This window comes from Megalops cyprinoides, chromosome 12, assembly GCF_013368585.1.
Source record: "Megalops cyprinoides isolate fMegCyp1 chromosome 12, fMegCyp1.pri, whole genome shotgun sequence".
NCBI classification, from domain to species: domain Eukaryota; kingdom Metazoa; phylum Chordata; class Actinopteri; order Elopiformes; family Megalopidae; genus Megalops; species Megalops cyprinoides.
In genome coordinates, this window is record NC_050594.1 from 26,719,028 (window position 1) to 26,733,514 (window position 14,487).

At 41.1% G+C, this 14,487-nt stretch overlaps 1 protein-coding gene across 1 annotated transcript in view; it reads left to right on the forward strand.

Annotated features, from left to right (window-relative positions):
* The first annotated feature begins 11,155 nt into the window (after nt 1–11,155).
* syne2b (spectrin repeat containing, nuclear envelope 2b) overlaps nt 11,156–14,487 on the forward strand; it is a 118,700-nt gene continuing 115,368 nt past the window's right edge. The window contains exon 1 of the mRNA XM_036542304.1: nt 11,156–11,243. Within this exon, the coding sequence (XP_036398197.1) occupies nt 11,156–11,243 (88 nt within the window). The remainder of the gene's footprint in view (nt 11,244–14,487) is intronic.

Sequence of the window (14,487 nt, forward strand, 5' to 3'; positions counted from 1 at the left end):
CTGTGTTCTGAGTCCCAGGACAGGTCACACTTAAGTGTCTCTTCTGTGCGCTCTTCTTACAGAGGCTGTTAGTATGAGTCTGTGTCCTACACCCCCCTCTCTTCCTCCAGAATCGGGGGGAAAACACTGTTATATATAGAGAGGGATGTCTTGTCAATCAAGGAGAGACTGGGGCGGTCCTATATGGATATTAATAGATTTTTTTTAATGATAGACAAAAATACTCTCAAAGCCATTGTAAGACACCCAAGTGTGAGTAATCCCGTCACCTGCAGTAACCTCACTCTGGTGTTACACCTGAGGGGAAAGTTTAGTCAGTCAAACACCTTGGTCCCAGTATTCCCTTCAAATGTGTGTAAGTGGCACCTTCAGCCTCTGGGGGTCTCTGAGTGTAGATTCTTTGAAATCATGGTGTTAAGCAATCAGTTGAGCTGTACCTTTGTTTCTCATCTGTTTCTTTTTCCTTACAAACATTGTAACATTTACTATTTGGCATTTGTGTGCAGGAATGTAAGTGAGAGACACTAATCTGGTAACCAAGCCTGAGTTGCTGCAATTCCAAATTCATGTCTCTAATGCATAGTAACTCATTTCTCTGTAGAGTTCTCTGTAAACAGGTAGGTGTCTGTGTTACTCTGTTGCCCCTGGACATTCCCTGAGCCTGCTTAATATCCTCCTTCCTGGGTGAGGCTGCCCTTCTGACAGAGAAGATAAACAGCTCTTCTAATCCTGCCCCGCGGCCCTGCTACCACCAGCCGCAGCAGTCCACAGCCCATCCCCTCCACCACCGCGAGGGTGCATTAGCTTAATTGGTAAAAAAGTAGTTCTTTTGTCCGCGCGCAGCCACACGGAAGCGGGGTAGAAGCACGTCCATGCTCCCATTCATCCAGGCTCAGTGGGCTGATGGGCCAGCTGATAGGCAGGCCGTGTTCGCACAGGTGAAGCCTCACCCCGAGGCGCTAACTTGTTGTTTTTAGGGGTGTTGTGAACCTGAGCATCGGTCACCTGGAGACAGCGGAGACGGCATTATGCAGCTTACGATCGGAGACAAGCTAGCGGAAGGATGGGAAACCGCTCTTTCACGCAGAGGGTTAGGTCAGATGCATTAGTTTTTCTTTGCAGCTGTATAGTTAAGTTTGTGCCTGGCAACACACACAGGCAGGAGGAGACGCCACTGAAATGGAGCTTGGCGGTATACTGCAGCCTTGTGTAGTCTTGTGCACTTTTTAGTAATGGCTGGGTTCAATTTTGTCAACACTGGGATAGGTCTATTGGGGCTGATCACTGAGGGAGACGTACCAAGCATGAAGCTGCACAGATTGGATAGGTCTGTTTGCTAAAAGTCAGAAGCATGAGAATGCCCCCAGTTCAGGAAAAGACAGTGACACACTCATAATCACATCACATCAGACGTAGATAGAAGGGGACTGAGTTCGGTGGTGATGTAAAATGGTATAGGTATCTAATAACATTGATGACTATGGCACAGGAAATCTGGGTTTGACTAGCAGCAGGTCTGCTCACACCTTATCATAGCCTTATTATTTTTTGTTTTCACAATGTATTGTTTCATTTGTTGGACATTCACATACAGAGTGGGTTACAAGACAGTCGTGGCAAAGATCTCCAGGTAACAAGAGCATAGTTACAGAACAGCCAATGACACAGCACATGAGCATCAAGAATAAAACAATGCTTAGCTTTAAGCATTCAAATGTTATCATTTCAGCATACACATATTGTTTTTAATACCATTGTGCTTGTCCTTAACAATTAACTCAACCAAAATCAAAGGGGCACATACCGCATAACAACTACAAGAGACAGAACAGGAAGCAAAAGAGGTCTGCATTTGAGAGGCTGATTTTAAATTATGGTTTGACACCCAGGTAGAGATCTCTGCTACGCAGGGAGAAACATGTATGGAGAGCTGTGAATTTGAGGAAGATGTGGAGAAAGGATGGGGGTAATCAGCACAGCATTAGTAAATCACGGTGGTCAAGCACACAAGACCAAGGTACAAGGCTTTCTGGACTTTTGTGATGTTACTATTACTATTATTTTTTTGTCTTGTGGTGACGTTCAGCTCAGTAACACTACACATCGATTCCCTGGCAGGTTCACTTGCAAAATTCAGAATATTACCTCCAAGGTGTGGAAGGCTTGACAGTCTGATGACCACTGTATACTAAGATCAGGAAATGAAGGAACAGTTTAAATTGCTGAACTGTGAAAAACACATGCCTGAAACATTAAGGCCTCAGTAGAAAGATGTTCTGTATAGCTACAATGGCCTCTAGTGTTCATTATTGGTATGTCAGCAATGGAAAAAAGTACACAAATAATGTCATGTGTAAATATTGATTGATAATAGACAATGCACAACTGTGTTCCCTCAGCCACTGAAAAATTATGTGCAGAATGGTTTCCCTTTCTTACAGTGCTGCATCAGTTAAGCTCTTTAAGCTTTGGTGATGGCATCACCAAAATGAAGTAACAATTAAGGTAAGTAAGTTTTCAAAAGGTAAAAGCAGATATGTTACAAAGAAACTATTTTATTTGGGAAGCACAGTACATAAATAAAAAAATCATACTTCAAAATATAAAACAACCAAAACAACAAAAAATAAGCCCATGCATTTTGGTACACTTCCCTGCTATAATAGTTTGGAATAGCCGGGCAGCAACCATGCCTGAGGAATTTGGTTGTCATGGGTACAGTGCTCTGTATATGGCTATAGGCCGCTGCAGTGACAGGGGAAGTACTTTTGCCCTTTGCAGTGTGCACACAGTATTATATTTGACTCAGCTTCCAGCTATAGGAACTGACTGTGTTGAAAGAACAGCTCTTTCCCAGTTTTTTCTGTGGAGATCTTGTATTCATTAGAATAATGACACTGGTTTGGCTGTGATGTGGCTGTGTAGACCCATAACAACAAGTTATAAACTAATGCAGAAACTAAGAAATTGACTTCATTCTGTTTTTACCACTTTAACTTACTTAATCAGATGAAACCAGTTTGATTTTCTACGCAAATATTTTTGGAGCACTTTTGTCCCCAGTTTTTTTTTCTTAATTTTCATAGTCCAAAGACTTGTATTGAAACAAATACATAAAAATACTGAAAAATACACTCTTAGTAGCCTAATGTTCTTGGGGTCCAGGGCTTTTAATTCTATGTGGATGAACAATGGCAAGAGAACAAGGTAAGGATAGTGACCAATATAAATTACACTTTAGGTACAAACAGTGCATGAGGTAACAATTCCATGTAACAGAGATATTATTGACAGGGCCAAGAAAGACATAGCCATCCTTTTGAGTTTCAACATCAAATCACAATGTAAATGCATTTATTTTGATATTATTATTTGTAAACTTGTAATAAAGAATGCAAAAGGATGCCATGTTCAAAGTATACAGATCATTGCACAAAACAAAAATGTCCAACATTCACATATCTCAGATCAGTGGTCAGTTATAAGGTTAAGCAAGGTGAGAGATCCTATATAATGTTTCATAAGAGAAGAAAATGGCAGCTGCAACAGCCAAAAAGTTAATCTTTACTGCCATACCAAACTTCAAATTTACACCTCTAGAGTAAGTTCTTTAAATAACCCTCACAGACTGCCCAAATGCTGTTTATGTGAATTAAATCAACTGCTATTCAGTTCAGAATCTGTGATGTAAGTGTAAGGTAGTTTCAGCACTGGGAATGAACAACTACCGGATGACTTGTTCTAGGTGAGTTACAGACTCATATTACAGGATAGACAGGTCAATAACTGACCAATCGTCATCTCGTAAAATTATTAATTTCATGTGTGACAAGAGGAGGAACGCAAATGACAAAAACTCCGATTCCTTCCTGTGGATAAACGTATTTTGTACTGTAGAGGGCGCTCGATACAGCTGGTCAGGTCGATTGAGTAAAACTGACATGGATAAAAAAACACGCAAAAATCAAATTGCAACGCTGTAAATTTCATTGTGAGACGATGAGTGACACATTTTGTTATGAAAAACAGTATTTGTTACTTAAGTTTTGAGTGTAGTACGCGTAGAACGAGAGGTAGCGCTCCTGGTAACAGGAGTTATTTGGCCATCAAAAAGTATTCTTGCAAAGGTAGTATTGTTATGTGTTTGTGTATGTACGTATGTATAAATGTGCAATTATTGGGGGAAGGTCTTGGAGATATAGCTGCAAAAAAGACACAAACTACACGATCTCAACACAACTGCGTGTTTTTCTCTCTTCGGCTGATATAGCTGAGTAATGATAGATTATGCATTGACCCTGAATAAATTTAATTTATTTAGCACAACAGTTGGGGATCATGACTATGTAGTTTGATCCTGGATCGGTAGAGCCATAGAGTACCCAGAGCTATATTAAGATGTCGGGTACCAGCTGTTAGAAGCCCGTCGTACACAGCGATTCACTTTCTCCCGAAGGTGTAGACCTCTCCAAATTTGCGCGCTGTGGGTGGAGTTACCCACACTGCACAACCTTCACAACTCTTCCAGTATCTGCGCTTTCAAACAAACATTGTTTATTGTTGTTACGGAACCCGGGTCAACCTTACGACAATTGGACTTTCTGACTTCGATATTTGTAAGTACAATAAGACTACGGCGCTCACTTTGTACGGAATATACTTGGTTACGGCACTGTCGCTGCGCTGCAGTAACCGAGCCCATACATTCAAATGAAGAGTTTGTACTGTGTGCTGTTTGCAGTTGACGGTTGGTTATGAACTCTAAGTCAGTGTGTAGACAACTTTTATTTAGACGAAATTCGATTAAATAAATGTGTCAGTTTCCATGTTGCTTGTTATTGCTTAATAAACGCTCTCATCAGTGTGGCCATTTTCTTTAAACATTCGATATTGACGTTTAAAACTAGCAGTTTTGCAGCGCCCTTTTGCCGTGCGGCTGATATCGTTGAGCTCCTGTTGACACGTGCGCCCCGTGGGGTTATTTTTGGCAGTAGCAGGTTCGAAGCATCCACGCATCTCGCGCGCTATCTGACATTCCAAGTGTCAAAGTGCATGGTATTTATTTTCGACTCAACCCGTTTCAGCGAACATTTACAACGTGTAATAGAATTACTCCTCAACCACCATGCATGTCTTTTTAAAATCATTATTTTTTGAATGCCTAAAGTTATTGCCCATTGTGTGGACGAGTGCAGGAAGAAACACAGTTGAATTAGATTTATTTTATTTTGCACGCTATAAATTGAATATGTATGCATAATTACCAGACACGGTGCTTGAGCAACTTGGTGTGTAATGTCAAACCTGCAATGATTTTCATGTTGGGCCAGCAAATAGTGATTGAGCAAGGTGAGATATAGCAGCTTTGCCCCAACTGGAGTTGCTACTGGGTGTTCTTTAAGACCAAGACTCTTTCTTTAATCATAAGAAGCCCCTAACCTCAGTTTTAAACCATATGTATTTATGTATTTATTGATATTGCAGTTCAGACATCCATATCCGGTGTGACTTTCTGTACAGTTTGTCATCATGTGTAAATACATCATACACCTGCAGTTTCACTGCATGAATATACAGTAACTTTCTCAAGGTTACAAGAGCACTTTACCTGGGAATGACACCTTCAGCATATCACATGCATTACCATTACATGCAGTGCTTACAGTACAGCTGATGTGTTTTGCCTGGTGTCCACCATAGATGAGAGAAATGTGTTTTTAACCTATGCCAATAGTCAGGACTCTTTACCTGGTTCTTGTTTTGATAAGTTATGATATGTTTCAGCTTGCCTTGCCCTTTAGTCAGTGATCTATGGTTTTGTAAACTTCTATTAAACCACAGGAGCCACACCTAGAGCTCCATAAAACAGGGCTAGGCTTTGTTGCTGTCTGAGTATTTTGCAGCTGAGCTGCTACAGCAGTAGAGTATGCTCTGATCAGTATTTTTACTGTTTTAAAGTGTTGTGACCTCTGCTGTTTGTCAGAATGTATTGAGCATGAAGGGCAGAGGATGGGGACTCAGGGACCAGTTGTTGCTCTGTTATCTGAGACAGTTCCCCTGCTAGTTGGGGAGGGCACAAGAGGTTGGGAGACACCCCTTTTGGCTAGTGCTCTGTCAGTCTCAGTCAGCAAACTTTCAGCAAGTACCATCTGTTTTCATCCAACTTTAACCAAGCATGAACCTTCTGCTTGTTTATAGGCAGCGTGCGTGGTGTCTTCATGCTTACGTGGAACGCAATTTTGTACATCAAACTTAAATAACCCATATATAATGAATCCCCAAAACGCCCTGCAAATTAAAACAAGTAGTAAAAGGGTGCAAAGCAAGTTATCTGGACAGCGCTTTAGCCACATTCTCTATTGATTCTCCAGCTGAGTTTCTGATAACATGATTCCATAAGCATGAATAAAGTTCTGGTATTGATCTGGAGGCCCATTAACACTACTGCTTTCACAGTCCTCTATGACAGTTTGAGTGATAGATGGAGCCCATTTGCCTTCCTGGATTACTGCAAAATATCCTACTGAAAATTGATTGCCATTAAAAAAGATAATGTATTTCCATTTATATCATAGTGGCTCAGTGATAGTAACAAACAATTTGAGCTCACATGCTGTAACCAACTACAGCAGGCTACCTTTGTTGTGGGTAAGGTTGCCTATCAGTGACTAATACTTATAATCATTTGGCATCTCACTGCTATCTTTTCTGCTGTCAGTATTGTGCAAATTGTGAAACAGCAATGTGATTCCAAGAGTCTGTCCTCCTCGCAGATACTCAGGTTTAATGGAAGCTGCAGTGTCTCTATTACCGTGGCTTACACGCCCTGGAATACAAAGGCAAACAACTGCACTATTTGTGGGTGGTGTAAATTTCATGGCAGAGCTCTGTGTGATTTAAGTGACAGGTAGGAGTTATGAGATTGGACTGTGTGTCGGAAACCACGGCCGGTCTGTCTGACAATACACCTTTGGGGCCAACAATTTTCAGAGCTGATCGTTTGCCACCTCTCAGTGCATCATACCACCCTTAACTGTGACCATGGGTGTAGTAACAAATAAACCCAAAATTGTCAGAGCAATACACACAGAGAAACCTCTTTTGATCTCAGTTGGGTATAAAGAGTTAAAGTGCCGAGAGCTGAGAATTATTGCAAGGCTACTGTTGTCCTCAGAGGGCGTGGGAGTTGTGTTCTGGCCTACATTAGCTTCGGCTCTGATGGGCTTTGTTAAAAAGTTTCTCATATGGCATTTGACATTTTTAACAGACGAGATTAATGAAAACAATAGAGCTGCATTATTACATTCTGTAGCACACCCACGCTCGTCCTGTGAGATCCTGTGAGTGCCCCACACTGGGACGTCAGTCACCCTTAGTCCAGTCTGCGGTCATCCTGCGGCACAAAGCAGCGGCATCTCACTCTTTTGGTGTAAAGTGGAAACTGCTTTTATTAGCCTGTGTTATTGCAGTGTATGTGCACGCCAGTAAGGTGATCGCTGTGGGCCGTGCTGCCCGCGATCACTGTGGTCCGACGTGACTTTGACACATGGGCAGATACTGGCAGCTCTCCGGGTGAACAGGCTGCTGACTTGAATCTCTGGATAGCATAGATTCCACACCATAGCGGGATAAGACATAGCTGCGCTGCTTACCTCAAGGGCACAGATCGCTTTGTGGGTGTGTTTGTGTGTTTGTGCTGACATGTTTGGTAGGCAAATGTGGGTATGTCTATTATGTACTAATTTGCCACTGTGAGCATATATATGTGTATGAATGCATGTATAAAAGTTGGGACTTGCTTCAGTTTAAGGGCTGTGGTTCAATTCATTTACACCTGTATGAACATGATCACTGTTGAGTGTTTATTGTTGTATTCATGTGGGTATGAGACAGAGTGATTGCCCTGGCCACGTTTATGAGTTTCACTTTGAGTAAGAACTACCTCGATGTCATCCCTATATTTAAAGGTGGATAATTATTTCAGCACATGGCAGTATGCCACAAAACTCATAGGGTGTGCATAACAATGCCTTGTCATTGTTTTATAGTTCTGAAGAGTATTTCTTAGGGAGACTTTGATCTATTTTATACTTATTATGGTTATGGCCCATTTCTTTGGGAGGTATGTATTACTGATATCCCAGAGTGTCAGATGTCATGCAACAGATTTAGTTGCTTGATGGCCCTCCTGTTTCACAGTGTTATGTCAGTGCCCATGTAGATCCTGACCTCCTTGCATATGGAAGCAGAAAGAAAACCCTCTCAGGAAAGGGGTATTCCCTGGGTTCCTATTGAAGGTAAACTGTGAAAGTCTCTGTAACAATCGGGAAGTAAGGCCTTTAGATATGTGATCAGTCCTCTGCTTTCTTCCATAGTAAGGCCCCAATGCGCCAGAAAACGAACTAACAAAAATCACGGAATTACTATCATGTGACAGGAAATAACGTAAATACTATACAAGTTTCAAGCTAACATTGTGCACCCTTTTTGAGCCTCTCATGCAGAATTCACTAAGTCACAGTAAGCTTCTCTGTGCTGTGAAACATTGTGGTTCAAAACCTTGTCCCACTAAGATCTTTGTAGTTAGTTCCCATTAGATCATAGGACTGATTACAGAGGGCCAACTTACATGACCCACATCATGAGACCAGGGAGAGATTACAACTGTAGATTCAGCTCACTCTCCCTTCAAAATCTGACAAAAAGCTGCCGCTACCACTCTCTCAGGTCCCGAGTCAGACCAATAATGTCTAGTGGATCTACAGTTTGTACACCCTCATCAGAAAACCCTAAGATGGAAGATGAAATCAGTGTGGGGTTTCAAGGGCTGATTGTGTGGTCAGCAAATCCTGGTGGTTCACCTTCTGTTTGACATCAGGCACCATTCAGTCAGACAGAGCTGAAGCGAGAATTTGCCAATGCTGTGTTTGACTCTGGTTGGTTTGGATTCTTGTCCTTAATGCCCTTTGGTAAATTTTGGCTGCATTTCTTTGTCAACATTGTTGTACTGTTTACAGAGAGTGTAATGCCTTCCTGTTAATGAGCTTATTGACAGCTGAGAGTCGTCTTAAAGGGAAGTAGAGTTGATTTGCTATAATCACTCTAATCTGTTTACTTTAAGCGTACACTGCCTTCATCACTGTAAAAACTCTTTGCTTTAGTGCTAATGTCCTTTTTGCATCTGTGTACAATGTCGTAATCATCATGAACTGGTACACTTTTAGGACAAGATACAAGATGTTTACTGCATAGATATACTGAATTACATTCTACATGCCGTACAGGTCTTAGGGATAGTTTCCATAGCAGTTCCATAATAGCATAGTTTCCATAAAGTTGAATGGGAATTTACCTCCTCAGCAGGACAAGAGGCACAGACCACTCCTATGAAGGAACATTTCCTTGACATGGGGTACTCTGATCAGATAAACAAACTGATTTACAGAAATATGTTAGAGTAAAAATGAAAAGGTCATGTGCTTTAAGTTTTCTTTCATCACTCATTCAATTAAAGGATGAAGGCAGTGGCTGGACTCAAATCCTGCCGTGGAGCAGGCAAATCAGTGCATGTGTAGAGTCACTTGGGCCCGCGGTGTTTGTGCAGTCAGTAATCACATACAGTGAACCTCAGATAATGCAGTTTAAAGGTCATGTGATTATGGACAAGCTGTTGTGTAGGGTACTGCTGTGCAGTATGAGTATTGATTGATGTGTGGCTTGATTGACTTTATTGTTCTTCTCAGACTTGTTTTAATTGTGACCTGCTTTGATTTGAGCTGAAAGGGCTATATGTTGGGCTCATGGTGTCCGAGGCTGGCTGTGTGGAGACAGATAGTGTGCACTGAAAGTCCTTGCCCTGCTGGGTCTGAGCCTCCTTATTAATGCCATTAGTGGGTGTGTGTGAAGCAGCACAGGCATGTCACTTGTGTATGGACTCAGTGGGCTTCAGTGAGCACAGCCTGGACTAACCTCTGTGAGAGGAGGGGGTTGAGCCAAGTTGAACCAGACATCTGGCTTTAGTCAAGCTGCAAGTGAGTGTCAAGCGTCTGACACACTGTGAGTGGGGTGTGTGGAGTCCCCCATACACAGGCTATTCCTGACACTAAAGAGCTCTGGCACCTTAAGCAGTCTGTCACACTTAGAGATAAGTATCAGTTTGCATGTGTGTCTGTGTTTCTGTCTGTGTGTGTCTGTCTGTTTGTGTATGTGTATATGAAAGGGGTGTGTGTGATGAGTGCTCATGATTCTGAAATGAATGCCAGATGTATTCTCACTTTCCATGCTGGCTTGTTCTTGTTAACATCCTTGTAGAGGATTCCAAGTGACATCATGGACAATATATGTGAGATATGAGAGGAAGGACAAGTGATGAGCCATCTGTATATTAATAAGGACATTCTGCTCCGCTCATACGATGTCTGTGCATACTTTCATTTTCTGACTGTTTGCCAGGCTTGGTACCTCTTTATAAGTTTCCTATTCTGTTTGTGATCGGCTGCAGAACTGTAAATCAGATGTTCATCATTCTGAAACTGTTTTGGAAATTTTGGGAATATAAAGGAACATGACACATAAGGATATATTAGTAAGGAGAAATACTGAAAATATTTCCACTTACCAATATATTGATATTGGATATTGTAAATAAATGTCTTTGGTGTGAAACAAAGTCAAATGCAATACACAGCATGTTGGTTGTTTTTAAAGTACTTTAACAGTATGTAACTAGATCAAATAGTTGAAGATATCTCAGTTTTTCAAACATTCATTTACTATATTATTTTTAAAATGGTTAAATATGCAGGCTTTATGGGCTCATGCTCTCTTACTGAATTTATATGTATACTGTGTAATTTAATGTTAACCATGAATAAAAGTACTTCTGAATAACACGCCCCCCATCCCCAAATATAAATCTCTTGGATAAGCACTACAGTATTATATCAACATTGTGCTTTGGGAATCTGGGGGGTCGTTTGACCTCAATAGGTCTAAAACTCTTTAGACTGACAAAACCTTACTCTCAGTGTACCCCCCCCCCCCCCCCCCGCACCTCACAGAAGGCCTGCGGTGTGTGACTGTGCTCTGCGCTCTCTGTCCCCAGAGCTCTGCCATGCTGTCAGGATCCTCTGGATGATCCGCTCTCCCAGGAAGCATGGCATCAGGCAAAGACTCGGCCAGCCCCCCTGCGGAGACGGGGGGCCTCCCTCTGGACATCGACAATGTCCACATGCTCCTACAAGGTAAGTCAGCTCTCCCTGGTAGCCTGGGGATAGTTTTTACTGCTTTACCAAAGAGGAATGATACTCCGCGCGTCCACACGTTAATCCATTCCAGGTTTTCCACCTGCATCATTCAGACCATTGTGCCTGCAACAATAGAATATTCATGCTTCATGTTTGATTAATATATTTTTTTGGCAGGAGGGTGAATTGAATTATATTGATTTATTATCCCAATGGAATTTTAGTGATTATGTGCAGAAGGACGTGCAGGGGCTTCAAAACAAAACAAAAGGAAAAAAACTCAATTGTTTTGTATTAAGGGCATATGGATGTCTTTACAATGAAAAGAATGATGTCATGCTCAGCAAGTTTCCCTCACAAGTATGAGAAACACTCAGAGGGCAGGAGAATCAGAGCACAGGAGCTGTATGCTTCATCGGTCTGTGAACTGTGGACATCAGCAAGCCCTGATTCTGTTTCAGATTCTGCAGCAACATGTTGGGCATGAGATCATTTTCTTCCTCTTCACCAAGTTCACTTTCATAAGCCTATTAACGTCTCCATTCATTCCTGCTTCAGCTAATGCCTGCCCAGTCCCGTTAAAACAGCTTTTTTTCCATGGGATATGGGGCCAGTTTAGTGTTGTATTTAGAAATGTAAACCATGCATGCATTGTAAGTCATTCATCAAGCATCCTCCCAGAGGGAACAGGGAAATGGCTCTGTAAATGTTTGGCTGTGGGATGGAATATGATTCTCTCAGCAATGAAGCCTAATATGTGCATTGCAGGCCTTTAAATTCACTGTCTCAGAGGTTTTTTTTGTGATACGCTGTCCAAGCATAACAATAGCAAACATGCTTATTCGAAAGAGCTGCTTCAAATATGTATAACAGTGAATTGTCTTCTGTTATCCATTGTAAATATATGTGAGTCCCCATCCCCCTTTGCCTAAATTACTGGAAATAATTGTATTAGGAAAAAAATGATCTCTTTCTTACAGTGTAGGGGAAAAGTACATTACAATTAGCATGGATCTGGGAAGGTTTTTTTTAACTGGGTGTAAACTCTTTCTGCCACGTGGTGCAATGCACATACGGTGGGCTTCCAAAGAAGGTGGTTTGTAAAGAATTCTTATGGTGTATTCTTATGGTTTTATTTCCCTAGAGGGGATTTTTGATCATATATACATACATTAGGACAGTAACCATCAATTCTTTTGAAAGAGTCTGACAGTGAGCTTGGTACCTTCAACTTTATGGGGTTTGCCCCACTGAAGGAGTCCAGCAGTGCAAAAGCTAAAGCAGTCTGCCTCTTTTCCATTGTACGTTCTGTGTTCATGGAGGCCATACTCAATGGTCATAAACTGTGCTATTTTTGGCCCCTGTCTGGCTCTGCTTTACCCTTATTTAGAAATGTGCTAAGTCTTTGTGACTACATTTGTACTGAATTGTTAGCTCTGTCAGTTGTTCAGGCTCTAGATTAGATTACTTTGTGTTACTTTGTGTAGCTGGTTAACATGGGTCAGCTGATGGCTCAGGGAGATGGATGTCAGCTTTTAAAACAGACGATGGTCTGCATTTTCTTCACAGCTTTAAATGGCAATACTTTAAAGCAGAGAAACTATACCCCCTGGTCAGACTGTCAGATTTCTTCGCTCAGTACTTTTGCCAGTGTTCTTTAAGTGCTCCCCATCTTACAAAGCTGGCTGCAAAATGGATATTGCATAATCAACAGAAGGGTAGGAACACAGGAATTCAAAGCCTAATATAAAAGCAAGCTGAGAAAATATGTGGATTGTACCACTGGTACCATAAGGGATATTAATGTTCCTAATGGGTTTGCAGCACTTTTTGCAATATAATGGTGTTTAAATCCGTTTAAAATCGTTTTTTGTTATACATCTCATCTCAAAGGTTTTCATATAAAGCAGCACTTCCTGTGGGGTCAGCAGGTGAACCTTTTGCCACACCGGTCAGTGTCCTCTTCAGTCTCGGGCCAGATTGTTGAAGCACACTGAGAAGGTGTTGGGGGGTGTGATTCTGACAGACTGAGTGGAAGCAGCAACCATTTCAACCATTTGACCAGCACTCAATGACTTCAACACAAAGTGGAAACCAAAAGATAGCAGAGATACTTTCAGTTCCCATAATACCGCACTGTCTATCACAAGTCTTTTTAGCTTTCTTTACCTTGCCCTTTTTGCGTTGTATGGGTCTAAGAAAATGAAAACAGCCCTAATTTTTAGATGGCGAGGTTACACTTTGATAAGTGGCATACCCTAATCAGTATTCACATTTCTTGAGGGTACCTGGTACTCTTCAGCCAGTATCCAGATCGAAAGCCTTCAATCCAGATTGAAAGCCTTTCCATGACAACAAGCTGATCCATATGGATTTTTAAGATTAAGTTGTACACTTCATGTGAAGTACATTGTGCATGAGTCAGCAAAACACACAGGATTGCAAAGACCTTATACATATTACTGTACTATATTTAGGTGGTACATTTCCAAATGTAATGAAATAATAGGCATAAGGAAGTATCAGTAAACTATCCAGTGCCACGACATGCCAATATACATGCACACAAATGTTTTAAATGTCTGTGTATTGTTTCCATGTATAAATGATTTTAAAGGTTAAAGAAATTAACTTGGAGCATGTCATAGCTCTGAAGAGTATAAGTATAATTTTAGCAATAATACAGGCTTAACAGAACCTGTAATTTCCTTTCCTTCTCATTTTTAAAAATGTCTTTGTTTGCTGCCGGTAATTAGGGTATATCACCTACTCCCTTACCATCGTAATACTTAAGATTAATTATAAGGTTAATCCCAAGGCTTTATCTCTCCGTTTGTGTTTAATAAAGGAAGTTCTGAGCCACAGAATGTGATTGGGATACAACCATATTTTTCAGTTCATTAACTCACAATTAAAAATAATATCTATTTTAGTACAGAGTGCAAGTCATATGGGAAGAGACAGGATGTTATGCGTTTCTTTGTCTCATTGGTTAGATGACTGAGATGACTTAGATGACTAGAGCAAACCAAAGATTACCATGGCATATGCGAGCAATGAAATGTAGAGAGTACATCCAAACTGAAGGTAGTTGGTTGGACTCATGGTACAGCCTGTTGAGATAGTTAAAGGACAAGCCTCATTGCAAAAACAATCAATGAGGTTGTTGAAACACATTTGAATTATTCACACCCTCATTAAAGTTTAAATCCCCTGTGATTCATCCAGGACAGCAATCACT